Source organism: Hyaena hyaena, unplaced genomic scaffold, assembly GCF_003009895.1.
Source record: "Hyaena hyaena isolate Hyena2069 unplaced genomic scaffold, ASM300989v1 scaffold_8, whole genome shotgun sequence".
Taxonomy (NCBI): Eukaryota; Metazoa; Chordata; class Mammalia; order Carnivora; family Hyaenidae; genus Hyaena; species Hyaena hyaena.
Genome location: NW_024080640.1, coordinates 3,644,393 through 3,661,718, shown reverse-complemented (window position 1 = coordinate 3,661,718; position 17,326 = coordinate 3,644,393). Strand labels below are relative to the sequence as shown.

Here is a 17,326-nt window from a genome sequence, read left to right as displayed (position 1 = left end):
GGAAGTTGGTTATACAAGCACAAATACTTCAAGGAAAAACATCTATGTTGCTGGACTGAGGAAGATACAGAGTCTGTATGTCTCTCCGTCCATGTAGTTTTTTAAATTTTTTAATGTTTTATTTATTTTTGAGAGAGAGATAGAGACAGAGTGAGCAGGGGAGGGTCAGAGAGAGAGAGACAGTCACAGAATCTGAAGACAGGCTCTGAGCTAGCTGTCAGCACAGAGCCCGGCACGGGGCTCGAACCCACGCACCATGAGACCATGACCTGAGCTGAAGTCAGATGCTTAACCGACTGAGCCACCCAGGCACCCCTCCATCCATATATTTAAAGAGTTCTAAAAATATATTTTCCAGGATAAGCCTTTAACACTCTGAGAAACATCGGTCTTCGGATTCACACTGTCCAAGTTTGGATCTCTGTCTAATTAACTGGATTTTAAAACTTTCACCTAGATGTGTGTCAGTGCAGCAGTTACTTGTTTAGGAAACTAGTATTCTGAATGTTATCTCATCCAGGTATTTTTAAAAAGATTCTTTTCAGTAGATGAGAATCTTTTTAAGAATAATGTTCTAAATATATCTACTTGAGGCTCTCACTTCAAATAGTTTAAAGAACCATTTCCTTATGAATAACCTGTTGCCTTTTATAAATAATTTTTCAGCAAACACTGAGAAGAATGTGCTATCTCACCATCAAAGAAATGGCTACAATCTCTGAGGATGTGATAATTGTCACGAGCAGGTATGCGAATGATCAGAACCTAGGAGGGGGTTCTTCTATATTTAGTGGAGTATTTGTTCTTTTTCTATTAATTTTATTTTTCTGATTGTAAGGAAGCCAATAGGAATTTATATATGTATACACACACACACACACACACACACACACACACACACCTTACGGCATTCTTTCCTAAACTGTGATATAAAATATTAACAATAAGTATATTAAAAAGCTAATATAATATGTAAAGAACTCTTCAAGTTCAAAAAAAATTCCAAGTAATAATTCATAAAATACCTAATGTAAAGGATCTGATTGGCTTTAGTCATTTTCACTGTAACCAAAAAGCAAATTAAAAGCTCTGGTGAGTTATAAAATTTCACCCATCAAATTGGCAAAGAAGAAAAAAGACAGTAGGTATTTGTAAGGGAGACTCATATTCTTGTACATTACAGGAGGCAGAATAATAAATTGATTCAGTTTTTCTAGAAAGCAGTTTGGCAGCATTTGTTGAACATTTGAAAAGGTTTATCCCTTTGTGTGTGTGTGTGTGTTTTTAATGTTTATTTATTTTGAGAGAGAACACATGCGGGTGGGAGAGGGGCAGAGAGAAAGGAAGAGAGAGAGAATCCCAAGCAGGCTCCACTCTGTCAGTGCAGACAGAGCCCGGCGAGAGACTCGATCCCATGTACCGTGAGATCATGACCTGAGCCGAAACCAAGAGTTGGACGATTAACCTACTGAGCCACCCAGGTGCCCATGGTTTATCCCTTTGACCCAGTAATGCCACATCAATGGAATTATGGTCAGAAAATAATCAGAGATAGCACCGAAAGATTTATTTATAATAATGCTCATTGCAACAGTTTATGCTAGCAAAAACGATGATATAACTTAAATATATGCCATTGTTAAATATTATTTAATTAGCCATGTTATCAGATTAGAAGATACTTTAATTTTTTGAAAATATTTTTGTAACATCTTTAATGATATGGAAAAGTCCTCACAAAGTCCTAAGAGTTGGATTCAAGTTTATGTATTTTATATAGTCTCCCTTTTAGAAATATTTTATGTACATATATAAAAATATGTGGATGGAAATATGCTAATATATTACCAGTAGGTTATCTCCGGGTGTTTGGGATTGTGGCTGTTTCTTTTCTTTAAAATTTTGATTTCCAAATGTAGAATGAGTTTGTATAACACATACACACACCCCAAATGGTATTTCAAAAAGAATTGCCTTCCTAATTATTAATTATAATTCACTTAAGTGAATTTGGTTTTTGTAGAACAAAATGAATTTTGGAGGAGGGTGCTCGCTTTTAACTAGCAGTTGTATGGAATATAGTGGCTGTGAGTAAAGCTTTCAGCTGAAAAGAACAGAAAGCCCGATGCAGTCACTAGGCATAGAATAGCTAGTGTTGGTTCAGCAGCGCAGCAGCGTGCGGGCTGGTGTCTCTTGAATCTCACATTGTTGCAAAAGAGGTGCCTGAATGGCTGGCAGTGCACCATTCAAGGTGGGAGGGGCACCGGGAAAGGGGCCAGGGAGCGCCCGCACCATCTGCCTCTTTTATCAGGTATGCGGTAGCTTTTCCCAAGGCAATTTTTAGATTTCATCGGACACAGCTGTGTGCTACGACCACGGTTAGGACCAGGAAAGTGACTACTTAGCTCTTAAAGCCCCAAGTATCAGCGGCAGGCAAGGGAGAAGGGGTTGAGAATGGGCATTGGATTAGTTAGCTAACAATATCTGCCACAAGTAACAGACGGAAGAGTCTTGATTGCTCTACTCACTAAATATTGGAAAAATTAAAAATAGATCAGGGGTTTTTGTTTGTTTAGCTGTTAGTACTTTTCTCCGAATCCTGTTAGGCTGCCATGAATTAGGGTTTGCTTCTAGCTCATTTCAAGTGATTAGTAGATGTAGTAAGCACAATAATGGCCCCTCCAAAGATATCCCTGGCCTGATTCCCAGGATCTGCCAATATGTTACATTGCATTGTGCAGCAAAGGGGAAATGAGGTTGCCAATCAGCAGGTAGGGAGAATAGTGCGGATTATCCAGGTGGGCCCTATAAAGATAAGGATGCTTAAAAGCGGAGGAGGGAAGCGGAAGGGTCAGGGAGGGGAGGTGATGAGGGAAGCAGGTCACAGATACAGTGTTGCTGGATTTGGAGCTGGAGGAAGGGGCCCGGGAGCCACAGAGTGTGGGGGCCTCTAGCAGTTGGAAAAGGCAGGGAAATGGGATTCCCCCTACAGCTCAGAAAGGAGTGTAACCCTGCCGACACGAGTGAGACCTGTGTGGGATTTCTAACTCACAGAGCCGTAAGCTACAGAAATGAATGTCTTCTGTCTCGAAGTTTGTGGTCATTTGTTACAGCAACAACAGAAAAGCCTAGGTTTTGTAACATATTCGGGTGTCAGTACAGCACATTGTATACTTTCTAATTTTACGATGTCATCTGCCAATTATGTCTCAAAGCAGCGGGGAGAGATTAGTAGAGGTTTCTGTATCCTTGGAGTGGGCTGCTATTACAGCAAATACCTAAGAATGTGGAAGTGGCTTTGGAATTGGGCAATGAGTAGATGCGTGAGGAATTTTGAGGAGCGTGACAGAAAAAGCCGACACTGCCCGGAACAGACTGTTGTTAGCAGCCTGGATGTGCATGACTGGTAGACTCAGAAAGAAGTGAGGAGTAAACATTTAGCATAGTAGACCACGCTCAGATTGTCCGTGGAAATACGGACGCTAAATGCGCTGCTGGGGAGGGCTCAGAAGGAGATGAGGACGGTGTTAGGTACTAGAGGGAAGGGGGCCCTTGTCCTGTAGTGGCAGAAAGCCTAGGATTGTGCCCTGAAGTTATACAGAAATCAGGACTCGTGAGCTTGGCTCTTTAACTGAGGTTTCCAGAAGGTTGAGGTGCATGCGGCCTGGTTTCTTTTTGTCACTTATAGTAACACTTGGGAGTAGAGACATAAATCGAATCAGGTGTTCTTCACAAGTGCTAACTCATTATGTTGTGCACCTGAAACTGCTAGGTTCTAGGTCAATCAGACCAAAAAAAAACACCAAAAGACAAAAAACCTAGGGCATTTCATTTTGGAAATTCTCAGCCTGCCCAAACTGCAAAGGATGCTAAAATCCAGAGATCCAGGGGTGCCTGGGTGGCTCAGTCGGTTAAGCGTCTGACTTCGGCTCAGGTCATGATCTCACGGTTCATGGGTTCAAGCCCCGCGTCAGGCTCTGTGCTGACAGCTAGCTCAGAGTCTGGAGCCTGCTTCAGGTTCTATCTCTCTCTCTCTCTCTCTCTCTCTCTGACCTTCCCTTGCTCACGCTGCCTCTCTTTCTCTCTCTCTCTCTCCTTGTCAGAAATAAATTAAAAAAATAAAATAAAATCCAGAGATCCAGTAGGAAAGTGTGCTCTAGAGGAAAAGTCAAAGGAGTTACTCCACAGCCTTTTGCTAACACTTCAGAAGGATGAAAAGGTCAGAGTCTTCACTCACACAAAACACTCTGAAGAGATGAAGGGTGTGACTCAGAGATTCCCTCTGCATCTAAGCAGAAGCCAGAAATAGAGATGGGGTTACTTAGGCAAGATCTGTGGTGGAGGCTCTTGTCTGGTGGAGCGAGTCTCTGTCCTGCGGGGCCTTTGAGAATCTTATACCGGCAACACTGCCAGTGTGGCCCGAAAGGGACAGAGGGAGGACTGAGTGAGAGAAGGTGGACAGAATCCCAAATTCTACAGCAGGATACAGGCCGAGAAGACCGAAGACTTTAAACACATGCTGCCCTTTATTTAAAAAAAAAAAAAAAAAGGCGGGGGGAAGGAAGGAGGCCCCTGAGGCCAGGGGAGCAGGACCATAGAGGAGCTGAGAATTCCTGCCCGGCACCTGAAACCTCTTCCAGCCTGCTTGGCTGGGTTTCCGAACTGCTTGGGACCAGGGACTTTTTTAAAAAAAAAAACTTCTTCCCCATTCCCTTTTCTCTTTGTGAACAGAAATGTCTGTAACTATGATCCTGGGGTGGCCCTGCCGTTGTATTTTGGGAGCAGAGGACTTGCTTTCTAGTTTCAAGGGCCCACAGGTGGAGAGGCATTTTGCCCCAGCAGAGTCTCCCCAGGCTCCCCCTTACCTAATTGAGAGGATTTTGATGATAAGGTTAGGAATTTTGAATCTGCGGGACTTAGATGAACTTTTGGACTTTGAGTTGGTGCTGTAAAGTGTTGAGATTTGGGTGGAACTCAGTCTTGTCTGCGAGGTAGATGCAACCCCCGCTGACACAGCGATTCTAGCCCAGTGAGACCCACGTTGGACTTCTGACCTATGGAAGCATAAGATGATAAAATTTTGTTTTAGGCCACTAATTGTGGCCATCCGAGATGCAGGCATAGAGAACTACTAGAGATGGCCATTCTGCATGTGTAGACAAGTGTGCCCTTGCTGAGAAACCATGGTGATTAAGAAAACCTGAGGGGAAACCCCTCCCTAAAGAGTATATGAGTGACCAGTAAATACATGGAATGTCCTTGATGTTATTAGTCATCAGGGAAATGCAGACTAAAACCCCTGTGAGCTATCATTCCATACCCAATAGAATCTAGGTTCAAATCACAAAGCCTGGCAGCACCAAAGTCAGAGAGCCTGCCCCAACACCAGGTATCTTGTGGGAGGGCGGGGTGTAGGATGGCACAACTGCCTTAGAAAAACTGATGCAGAAAATTTGTAAGAGGAAAAAATAACTTAAAGCCCTAAAAGGCTCAAAGTACACTTGAACAAATATAAATGTTTTGGAATGGATCAGTTAAACAGTAAAAAGATTTCAATCCTCTCTAAATTTGTGAGTTCAGTGCAGTCTCAGTGAAGCACTCAACAGGCTATATATTTTGAATGTAGAAAAATTGATACTAACGTTTATGCCAAAAAACACAGATTTAAGAATAGCCAGGAAATAAGTGTAAAAGAAAAACTGGGAGCTCTACCCGTCAGTGAAACATTAAGGCCTGAACACTTAAAACTGTGTGGTTCTGGCACATGGATAGACAGACCAGAGGAATAAAGTTGTGTGATGACTTTGTAATGTGTCACCATGGCCGTGCTGATCTACATTTTCTAAGTTTTTTGGTACACATGTATAGAATTAGACCCAAATACACATAGAAACTTCGTAGTTGGCAAAGGTGGTATCTCTGATCACTCGGGTTAAACACTGGGGTACTTTCTAATATATGATGCTGGGACAATGGAGTAGGCACTTGAGAAAAGATAAAATTAGATCCATAATTCACATCCTATGCATGAATAAACTCTAAAAGGATAAGGAATATAAATTTTGGGGCATCTGGGTGGCTCAGTCGGTTAAACATCCGACTTTGGCTCAGGTCATGATCTCATGGTTCTGTGGGTTCAAGCCCCGCATTGGGCTCTGTGCTGACAGCCAGCCCAGAGCCTGGAGCCTGTTTCAGATTCTGTATCTCTCTCTCTCTCTGACCCTCCCCTGCTCACACTGTCTCTCTCTCTCTCTCTCTCTCAGAAATAAAAACATTTAAAAAAAAAAGGAATATAAATTTTACAAATGAAAGCATGCAAGTACTAGAACATGAGTGTGTTCCTCTTTAACCTTGCTGTAGGGAAAAGCTTTGTTAGGACTACAGTTCCTGAGGCAGTTGAAGAAAAGATTGATAAATTTGTGTAAGTTTCTCTTAATTACATGGCAGACACACCAACTAGAAGATGGTCCGTGGGTTTTCAGTAGGTCTGAGTTGTGGTGCGGTTTCTTACGTTCATGGTATCCTACGTGACCTCGCCACTCATTTTCTGGCAAAAGCAGTGTGACAGTGGGCTCCTGACCAGCAGACCCAATAGTTTTACCGTATTCTGTTAGGAGCAGAGAGCCTAATGTAGTAATGGCTCAGTTGATGTAGCAGTTTGGAGATGGGGCCCTTTGAAGTCGGAGAATTCTCCTCAAGGTTGAAGTATGTGCATTAAATTGATGGTCAGTGTACGATCTTGTCCCCAAGAAGTACAATATGTGGGTCCAGGAATGGAGAGATGGAAGTAGGACTCGCACCTGTCACCCTTGTTCCTAGTGACCCACCTGTAGAAGTGAGGCTTCCCCTCCCCACCCGGGATGCGAGTTAAAGGCCCTGGCTCCCAAGGGACCATGTTTTCAGTGATGAACAGGGAGAGGCGTTTAACCCATTGACTCCTGGTTCCTGCCGTTTGAGGATTGCCTTCACCACAGAAATATCCCCCACTTCTGGATCTACGCGTCTGAATGACAAGCTGGCAGCCACAGGCACCACCCACTCCAGTGTCTGAGACATCCTGGGGCAGCAAAGTGAGCCAGTTTGCACATTTAATATGATGACTACTGTTGGGTCACTTTGGATTCTTTATGCTGGTGGACCAGCTGGTAAAGAAAGGAGCTGTGTGCTCGTAGAAGTAATTGACATCGATCCCTGTCAGGAGCTAGGCTTGTTGCTCTACAAACGTGGAAGCAAGGACTGTATCTAGAATTCAAGGTACTGTGTACTTAAGCCTATTTTGATGTGTTCGTGCCTGAGACCATGGTGAGTAGAGAATGGGGAACAGCCGGTGGTCCAGCCGTGGTAAATCTCCAACAAAGAGCTCAGATCCTTTGGGATAAAGGTTTGAGTCACCTATCAGACACCTGACCAAGATGAGATAAAGTGCTGGCTAAGCGTGCGGGGAATCTAGAATGGGCGATTATGGGAAGATGGTGAATATCTATTACAGCTTAGGAATGAGTTGTAGCAGCAGGGATTGTGCCATATGCCACTCATTTGCCGATATCTTGTAGAAACAGTGGATGGTTACCATCTTGAAGGCTCAGTGACAGGTTAGATTTAATGGAGGACATGTTCAAATTTGAGGGACACAAGGGATGGACTGTTCTGGATGCTGCTTTGGAGCCACCTCACATTTTCTCAGGCCTTCCCTCTGATCCTAGCTGTGCTGGTGCTCAGCTGTTCTGTGGAGGGGCCAGCTCACCCACATGAATAGTGCCTTGCTGAGCATGCACCGTGTGTTTCGCTTCTTGCCCCACTGTTTCTCTGGCATTTCAGTTTGGGCACTCCTTGGAACTCGCACGTGGGAGGTAACATGTGAATGTTGACCAGATGAGGAGGCAGCACTCTGGGGTTAACTGTCAGCCAGTGGTGAAGAGCTAGTGGATAAATTCCTTCCTTTTCATCTCTTGGAAATGTGGTTCCAACGTGTATTTCGTAAGCCACCTCAGAAGGTGGCTCCTCAAATAACCAGTTGCCCATGGCGGTGACCTACTAGAAAAATTCCTTTGTATTAGTTTCCTTCCTTCTTTGTTCACCTCCCTGTCTTCCCTTCCCTCAAACACATTCCCAAATAAACTGCCTGTCTGTAGGCCTTTGTCGGGGCAGCCCAAACTAGGACCTGAAGCAAGCAGTTGGCAAACTGTGGCCCATGGCAAAAACTGCTGCCTCATTTTGTAAATAAAGTTTTATTGGAACACAGCCATGCCCATTTTTTTTTTCATGTATTATGCATGACTGCTTTCATGCCATGTACAAGCCAAGGAGAGAGACCTCAGAAGAAACAACCTGCCAAGCCTCACTTTTTATCTAATTGGAAAAATGCAAATATCTGTAAAAAAGACTGATTGATAAATTATTTATATTCCAACAGTGGAAATATGTGCTACCATTAAAATGACATTTTAGATATATTTGGGTTTTTTTAAAACATAGAGATACCTAACATTTTGTAAAGTCTGCCAATATGGAAAGATACTTAAAATATATTAAGTGAAAAAGGAAGGTGTCAGAAGAGTGGAGATTCATTTGCATGCATTTTAATGTCTCTGTGGTCATATACACTTTTTTAGAAGTTTTTTTAATTTTTTTTTAATGTTTTTTATTTATTTCTAGGAGAGAGAGAGAGAGAGAGAGAGACAGCGTGAGCAGGGGAGGGTCAGAGAGAGAGGGAGATACTGACTCTGAAATAGGCTCCAGGCTCTGAGCTGGCAGTCAGCACAGAGCCCGACGCGGGGCTCGAACCCACGAACCGCGAGATCATGACCTAAGCGAAAGTCGGATGCTTAACCGACTAAGCCGCCCAGGCGCCCCTAGAAGTTTTTTTAAGAAAAACATAAGCAACTGTTCACAGTGACTGTCTTTAGTTGAGTGGCACTACTACCGGCTAGGGTAGGTGAGGCAGAGCTTAGACTTCATATTTTATATTTTTCTGAATGTTTTGAAAGTGTACTCTAATATGAAAATGGTTTTCATAAAAATAATTTTTCATAAAAAACAAATTGAAGGACTATCCGTTCTTCACAAATTTCTCCTCATGGCATCCTGATGGAGTGAGTTGGAGTTGGAGGCCATTTTGAATTCTGTGAGGGGAGGCAAGTGGGGGAGGGGATAGATAGTCATTTTGGGGGCAGTGTAAATACAGAGGACAGGGACAGGAAGATAAGAGGGTGAATAATGTATAAAGGCTAAAAACCTCTTTGAAGTATGGATGTGAAATTTAGTAGGTCTGTCTATACTCCTCTGCTTATTTTTGAAACTCCATGGAAAGATCTGAAGCCATAGACAACTGTCACTTTAGAAAGCTGTGCCTGTGAAAGAAAGCACGACTTCATGAGTTCATTATTTTAGTCAGGTTCTTTTACAGAGTTGTCTAGTCTGATGGATTTTTAGGATTTGGGGGATTTCAGCCTGTAGCTCTCTATACCATTGCCTTCATTTTTTATGCCAGTTACCAGTATCTAAAAATGATACATTTCATTTATGTGATATATTATCTCTTCTCATTAGTACATTAGCTCCGTGAAGGCAAAGACTTTGATTTGCTCGCTGCTGTATTCTTAAGATTTAGAACAGCGCTCTATCCAACAGTTTTAATATTTACCCAGAGAGGACACTCAATAAATATTCGCTGAATTAGTAGCTGCATTAAGGTCATTATGGGGGGCAGTTGGAATTAGCTAGGGGCGGACTCCGCAGAAGAGATGTTAATTGATTTCATGGTAACTCATTTGCTCTTTCTTAGTCTGACTAAGGACATGACTGGAAAGGAAGATGTGTACCGAGGCCCAGCCATCCGGGCTCTCTGCAGAATCACTGATGTAAGTTCTCTTTGTTTACTGAGGCATCAAAGGGGAACACTGTGTTTATCTACAGGTGGCCATGTAAATTTACTAGGATTCCCTAGTCTCGACTTGGTGAATCTTCAGTATTAGAGAAACATGACTGCCAGAAAGGCTTTTGTGCCTCCTGGGTCTTATTTTTCCATTTAGATTGTCTTTTCCTTTTGTTTGTTGAGATTAGTCTATTTCTCTCTACATTTGCCCCCATGGAATTTTGTTGTAGTCAGGGAACATTGCTTGCAGGAAACCAAAACCCATTTGAATTTACCTTTTTTTTTTTTTTTTATTTTTTTTTTTTTTTTTTATTTCTAGGAGAGAGAGAGAGAGACAGCGTGAGCAGGGGAGGGTCAGAGAGAGAGGGAGTCACAGACTGAAACAGGCTCCAGGCTCTGAGCTGGCAGTCAGCACAGAGCCCGACGCGGGGCCCGAACCCACGAACCGCGGGATCATGGCCTAAGCGAAAGTCGGACGCTTAACCGACTAAGCCACCCAGCGCCCCCCTTTTTTTTTTTTTTTAAAGTAGCTTTATTATAGGATCTGGATGTCCTGAGAATTTGAGGTAAAGCTTACAACAAATGACAGAGCAAGAAACAGGGCAACTTTAAGGAACTCAACAGCAAGATTTCTCCGATATTTACTATTGTGATCCATCACTTGCAGGGCTCAGGCCTCCCCATTCATATATTCGATAGAGAGAACCTGGTTAACCATCAGCCAGCCAGTGGCTTGTAAGCACAATTGGCCTGAGTCAGGTGTTTAACCTTGACTCTGTCCCTCACACCTGGAGGGATGATGTTAGGCTGTCCTTTCCCAGGAACTCTGAATAGGAAAGGTTATAAAATGAAGGGCAGGCTGGGCATTGCCAAACATTTTATTGAATAATATTTCAGCTCTATTCACGCTTGGGTATATTTTATGTGCATGTTTACAGTCTTCTCAAGTCTTAAAGGTTGAATGGGAGCAAATGGTAAATCTGGATCCTAGAAGGAGTAATAGAAATGGGGTGATGTTTTTTGCTGCTCAGCTGTGTTGCTGTGGTTGCCTTTGTTTTAGTATTAAATCGGTTAGCATAAGAGCAGACACTGCCCACACTAGCAGTAGCCTGTCTTTGAGTATTGATCTCCGTCTGTTTACATATCTTCATCTGCTGCCGCCTTCACAGTGCTAAGCTTTCTTCCAGTTAATATTAAAAAGAACTTTATTTGCAGAGGAGGTCATATTGAGGACTCACTATGGTAGCATATTAAACATGTAATTTCTTAGGTATCTAAAATTATCAGGGATCACATTTGGTTTAGAGAACTTTATGGGAGCCATATAAAATACATCCCCTTCCTGCAGAGACATCTCCAGGATTTCAAAAAGCGGCTCCATCCCCATCTAGGAATGTCTTTTATAACATCCCTGAGAAGTTGAGCCTGTACTTACCCCTGTCCTCAAACTGGGATTCTCCATTTTAAGACCTTTGATTTCATTGTTGAATAGTTAATTTTCTTCCTACCAGTCTTTCTCTTTGAAGATTCAACTTGGTTGTCTAGCTCCCGCCCTCTGCCAGAGAGTTACTCTAGTATATGGTAATCCCTTTACTGAAATCTAAATATTGGCACAAATATATGACTGGGGTTTTGTAAACTATTTTGAAGCGGTGAAGATGTATGTTTCAACAACTGTTTCTTTCTGAACATTCTCAGGGAACAATGTTGCAAGCCATTGAAAGGTACATGAAGCAGGCCATTGTGGATAAAGTCTCCAGCGTCTCCAGTTCTGCACTGGTGTCTTCCTTAGTAAGTGAACAAGTAGCTGCTTGGCCTGTAAGGGTGCTAAACAAAGTATCCCTATGATTCTCTCAAATGAAACATTCCAAAAACCCTTATCAAGAGTGCTTTATCAGAGCAGCATTACAACAGGCAGTTAAAAAGGTGCAGTGTTCATGTTTGAAAGGTTTTGGTAATCAGAAAGCTATGTTTCATGTATAGAAAAGATCGGGATGAAGTGGCAGACAGAGAAGACACTGAAGGGCGATGATTTTTTTAAAATCTTTTTGTGACCTGAACTTGACCTCTTGCCTCTTTATCCTGTGCTTTCCTTAGTGCCCTGTGTATGCAGTGACCTTCAATCCAAAGCCCCCTGCCTTACTTCTAAATTTCTTACCAGAAAGTGGTCTTTGTTTTAGGAATACCTTTTCTTTCTCTTTATCCAGACAAAATTTATGACAGCCTGTCACTTTGCATTTAGTTAAAATTGGTTGTTAATGTGTGAATGGCTTAGATCCTCTGAATCACAAGAGTTTCTGGGTCTGGAGTGTAATTGGTGAAGTTTTATAGCAAGGGATCTATCAGTACTGTGTGTGTGTGTGTGTGGTCTTTTCAGGTGAGTTTCCTGGAAGTAAAACCTAGAATGTACACATCATTCAAGCACGATTCTATAAACTAGCCCTTTCTTTTCTATCCTTCCCTCCTCATCTCAGCCCACAAATACCTCCTCGTCTTGGAGAAAGTTTCTGGTCTATTAGTTGCGCCGGGAGTAGACTTGAAATAGACTTCTAAAAGCTACAGAGTTGCCCCTTTCATTTGGAAATATCTGTTAGTGATTTTTCTAAGGAAACCATTTCATGTCTATAAATGTCTAGTGACCATACACTCTGTTCTCACTTTGTTCTGTGTCTAGCACATGATGAAGATAAGCTATGACGTGGTTAAGCGCTGGGTCAATGAAGCCCAAGAAGCTGCTTCCAGCGATAACATTATGGTCCAGGTACTGTGATCAAGTCCCATTAGGTCCTGACCTCAGCTTTCCTTAACCCTTCATTTTAAGGGCAATTTATTGACTCCCTAGATGAGCATTAGCCAAAGTCTAATATTAGGAGGTATCACATTAATTAGAATTACCGTCATAGACCCTGCTAGCTTTTAATAGAAGTTGTAGGAGCATTCAGGAAAGATTCTTAAATTCACTGAGAGTTTGAGATTCTCATTCCAGAGCTCCCTTAACCCTGCATTTCAGTCTCTCACATGAAAAATAATTTGTGAAGAAGGATGTTCGATTCTAAGCTTTTCAGAATTGGGTTATAGTAGACATTACACCAAACGTCGAGGAATTTTACTTTGTGAAACTTGACCATTTTGTTGGGAAGATCTCCTTTGGATATTCATGAATTCCTAATTAAAAGAGAACAAGAGTAAAGTCCGTCACTGTTAGTGTTATGTGATGTACCCCATTTGTATTTGAGAGGATGCTTATTTGTCCCCTTACAATGTTTACAACTTCTGTGGGCATATTTAGTTATGAGGAAATCAAGGAGTGATTTTTTTTTTCTAACCCCCTCGAAGAAACATTCTCGCTCTCTTAACTCTGATCGTTGTGTTTTTACACAAAGTGCCACGATAATTACCCTCCTTAAGTCTGCTTTAGGAGATTAATCCTTTAACTACTAACATGGCCACAGATGACTTAAAGCCACTAACAGAGACCTGTGACACTGGTAAAGCCTTGGACCTGAGCGCCTTTGTGCTAAGGATGTGTGGGGGAGTGCTGAGCCTGCTAGAGCCATCTTCGGATTGTATGTCACCTCTTTAATACTACCTGTCCAATCTGAATCTACAATTTCCGGGGGCCAATCTCTTCTCCTTTCTGTCCTGCCTGCGTTTGATTCAGTACGAAAAAGTTATTCTGTTGGTACACGTTTGACTTGGGTGTCTTTTTACTAAAAATCTAGTTCCATGTGATTTTTGTTTTCCTGGGGGTTTGTCCTGTTCCTCCCCCACTTTCTGGATGTTACATCCTTTTTCTTGTTCTCTAGTACCATGCGTTGGGAGTCCTGTATCACCTTAAAAAGAACGACCGCCTTGCTGTTTCTAAGATGCTGAATAAATTTACTAAATCCGGCCTCAAGTCCCAGTTTGCTTACTGCATGCTCATCCGAATTGCCAGTCGCTTGCTAAAAGAAAATGAAGAGGGGTAAGTGTCTTCACCTAAACCTAAGTAGTTTTTTGTTTGCTGGCTAACATACTCCCAAGAGTCTTTCCTTTGAGGATTTTTTTGGGCCGCGCTGATTTTACAGATTTGGTGTTTTTCAAATTAAGAGAATTCATGGGATTCCAAGTAGTGCAACATTTTTTTTTTTTTTTTTACTTTAATGTGTGCTTTGGTGTATGTGTTAATAGATTATGATTGCCAGTAATACAATATGACCCTGATACTGAACAAAAAATACTTACAGATCATAGGCTAGGCAGTAATTCAATGTGAGAGCTGGAGGTGACGTTAAGAGTCTTGTTTGTTCCTTTATTTTTATAAAAGAACCTTGAAGTACTGCATTTAATGTCTTACATATTTAAAGGGCATAAAGGAGAAAAAGAATTACACATTTGTAAGGCTCTCCTATTGTTCATGAAGTAGTGTTTTGATGGTAGTCTGTGATAATACAAGGATGAATCTTGTAATCTCTTGAGTAACCACCAAAAAAAAAAAAAAAAAAGATATAAAATAAATATCAACAGAGAAGATGAAGTGGAATATTCAAGTATTTGGTTGAGCTTCCTGCTTCCAGTAATGGTGGAGTAGCTTGGTCATATTAGCCCTACTGCAAACACTTAGATCATCAGTACATAACAGTGCCTCCCCCAAACAGTAGAGCAACTTACCACTATTGAAAGCCTGGGTGAGGGGCACCTGGGTGGCTCAGTCAGTTGGGCATCTGACTTCCACTCAGGTCATGATCTCATGGTTCATGGGTTCGAGCCCCACGTTGGGCTCTGTGCTGACAGCCAGCTCAGAGTCTGGAGGCTGTTTCAGATTCTGTGTGTCCCTCTCTCTCTGACCCTCCCCTGCTCATGCCGTCTCTCTCTCTCTCTCTCAGAAATAAATAAAAACATTAAAAAAAAAAAAACAACACTGGTGAGTGGTGAAAAGCAGGCAAAAACTAGAGGGAAGTTGATGCCTGGGAGACAGAGCTGTATGAGGTGAGGTCTGTACATTTCTGGCTAGTCTCCTGAAATCCAGAGTTCCTGGAGGTGGGATCACAGAAAGTCATGGTATGTACTGGACAAGAGGAGTCAGAAGATACTCTGAGATTGGAAGAGTGATGAAAACCTAGTGTGGAAATCCTGGAAAGTAGGGAGCCACAACTGGGGGAAGTCCTCAAATCAATTTCAAACTCTGCAAAAATCCTTAACTACAGTACAGGTCTTTGGGGGAAGACTTAGGAAGCTTGGCAGCTGTGACCTGAAAGAACTGAATGGACAATTCAGGTGCACCTCGTGATGGAGGAGATAAAGTCTGGAGTTTGATGCTGGCCAAGTTAATTGCCTGCTAGAGAAACATCGTAAATTCTAGAGTCTTTGCATCCTGTCATTCACAATGTTTATATACAGTTAAAAAAAAAAAAAAAGATAAAAGTGCAAAGAGTTTAGAAAATGTGACCAATAGTTAAGAGAAAAAGCAGTTAATAGGCATGGATTCCTATATGAACTAGACATTGGAGATAGCAGACAAAAGCTTTAACAGATTTATAAAAGATGCCTTAGGGGCGCCTGGGTGGCTTAGTCGGTTAAGCGTCCGACTTTCGCTTAGGTCATGATCTCGCGGTTCGTGGGTTCGAGTCCCGCGTCGGGCTCTGTGCTGATTGCCAGCTCAGAGCCTGGAGTCTGTTTCAGTCTGTGATTCCCTCTCTCTCTGGCCCTCCCCTGCTCACTCTCTCTCTCTCTCTCTCCTAGAAATAAATAAAACATTTAAAAAAAAAAAGATGCCTTAAAGACTTTAGTGGGAGATAGTGATAATGAGCAGGGGAAATGTAAAGCTCTAGAATTTCTTTTTAGTTTTACGAAGTCCTGTATCAGTTAGAATTCGACCAGAGAAGCAGAGCCCAAGGCAGATAAATGTATAAAGAGATTTATTACAAGGAATTGGCATTTGCAGCTGGGGACTTGCTAAGCAAGTCCAAGGTGCATAGGATGGGCTGGAACTCACAGGCACAGGCTGAAGCCGTTGTCCGCTGGTGGAACTTGTCACCTCACATTTTACTATAAGCAGCAAGACAAAACCAGGTCACACCTTCAACACTTTCCTTGGAAATTTCCTCAAGCAGAGAGCCAAGTTGATCATCTACAGGTTATGCTTTCCACATAACTTGTAGGACACAGTTTCCCTCCTCTCTCCACTACCCTGTAACAAGGATCCACCCTCTTTCAGTTCACAGTAACTTGTTCTTCTTCCTTCTCTGCTCTCACGGGGTCCTCTAAGACTAGATTTCTTTTTAACTCCAGAATAGTTAGCATACAGTGTCCTATTAGTTTCCGGTGTACAGTATAGTCCTTCAGGAATTCTATACGTGACTCAGTGCTCAGCACAATTAAGCATACACTTAATCCCCTTTGCCTGTTTTCCCATCCCCCCACCCACCTTCTCTGCTAACCACCAGTTTGTTCTCTGTAGTTAATTAAGAGTCCGTTTCTTGGTTTGCCTCTCTCCCTCGTTTTTTGTTTTGTTTTTTTGTTTCTTAAATTACATATATAGGTGAAATCATATAATATTTTTGTCTTTGACCTATTTCTCTTGGCATTGTACTCTTGAGCTCCATCCATGTTGCAAATGGCAAGAGTTCATTCTTCTATGATTGAATAGTATTCCATTGTGCACATATACCATATCTTCTTTATCCATTAATCTGTCAGTAGACACTTGGGCTGCTTCCATAGTTTGGCTATTGTAAATAATGCTGCAGTTAACACAGGGGTGCATATATCCTTTCGAATTCGTGTTTTTGTATTCTTTGGGTAAATACCCAGTGGTTGTGATGACTGAATCATAGGATAGTTCTATTTTTAACTTTTTGAGAAAACTCCATATTGTCTTCCACAGTGGCTCACCAGTTTGCATGCCCACCAACGGTGCGTGAAGTTTCCTTTTTCTCTGCATCCTTGCCAACACCAGTTATTTGTTGTGTTTTTAAAGCCATTCTGACAGGTGTGAGGTAGTATCTCCTTGTGTTTTGACTTGCATTTTCCTGGTCATACGTGATGTGGAGCATCTTTTCATATGTCTATTGGCCATCTATATGTCGTCTTCAGAGAAATGTCTCTGTTCATGTCTTCTGCCCATTTTTTAATTGGATTTTTTGTTTTCTGGCTGTTGAGTTTTTTAAGTTCTTCACATATTTTGGATCCTAACCCTTTACCCAATAGGTCATTTGCAAATATTTTCTCCCATTTAGTAGATTGTTTTAGTTTTGCTGATTATTTCCTTTGCTATGCAGAAGTTTTTTATTCTGATAAAATCCCAATGATTCACTTTTGCTTTTGTTTCCCCTGCCTCAGTAGAACTATCTAGAAAGATGTTGCTATGGCTCGTGTCAGAGGATTACTGCCTGTGCTTTACTTCTAGGATTTTTATGCTTCCAAGTTTCCCATTTAGGTTTTTAATCCATTTTGAGTTTATTTTTGTGTTAT

General features: G+C 41.9%; 1 protein-coding gene across 1 annotated transcript in view; it reads left to right on the top strand.

The window, feature by feature from the left end:
• The window catches only part of COPG2 (COPI coat complex subunit gamma 2), a 109,120-nt gene that overhangs the window by 19,331 nt on the left and 72,463 nt on the right, over positions 1-17,326 (top strand). The window contains exons 5-9 of the mRNA XM_039243203.1: positions 667-746; positions 9,785-9,860; positions 11,573-11,665; positions 12,549-12,635; positions 13,681-13,838. Coding sequence (XP_039099134.1) covers positions 667-746; positions 9,785-9,860; positions 11,573-11,665; positions 12,549-12,635; positions 13,681-13,838 — 494 coding nt within the window. The remainder of the gene's footprint in view (positions 1-666; positions 747-9,784; positions 9,861-11,572; positions 11,666-12,548; positions 12,636-13,680; positions 13,839-17,326) is intronic.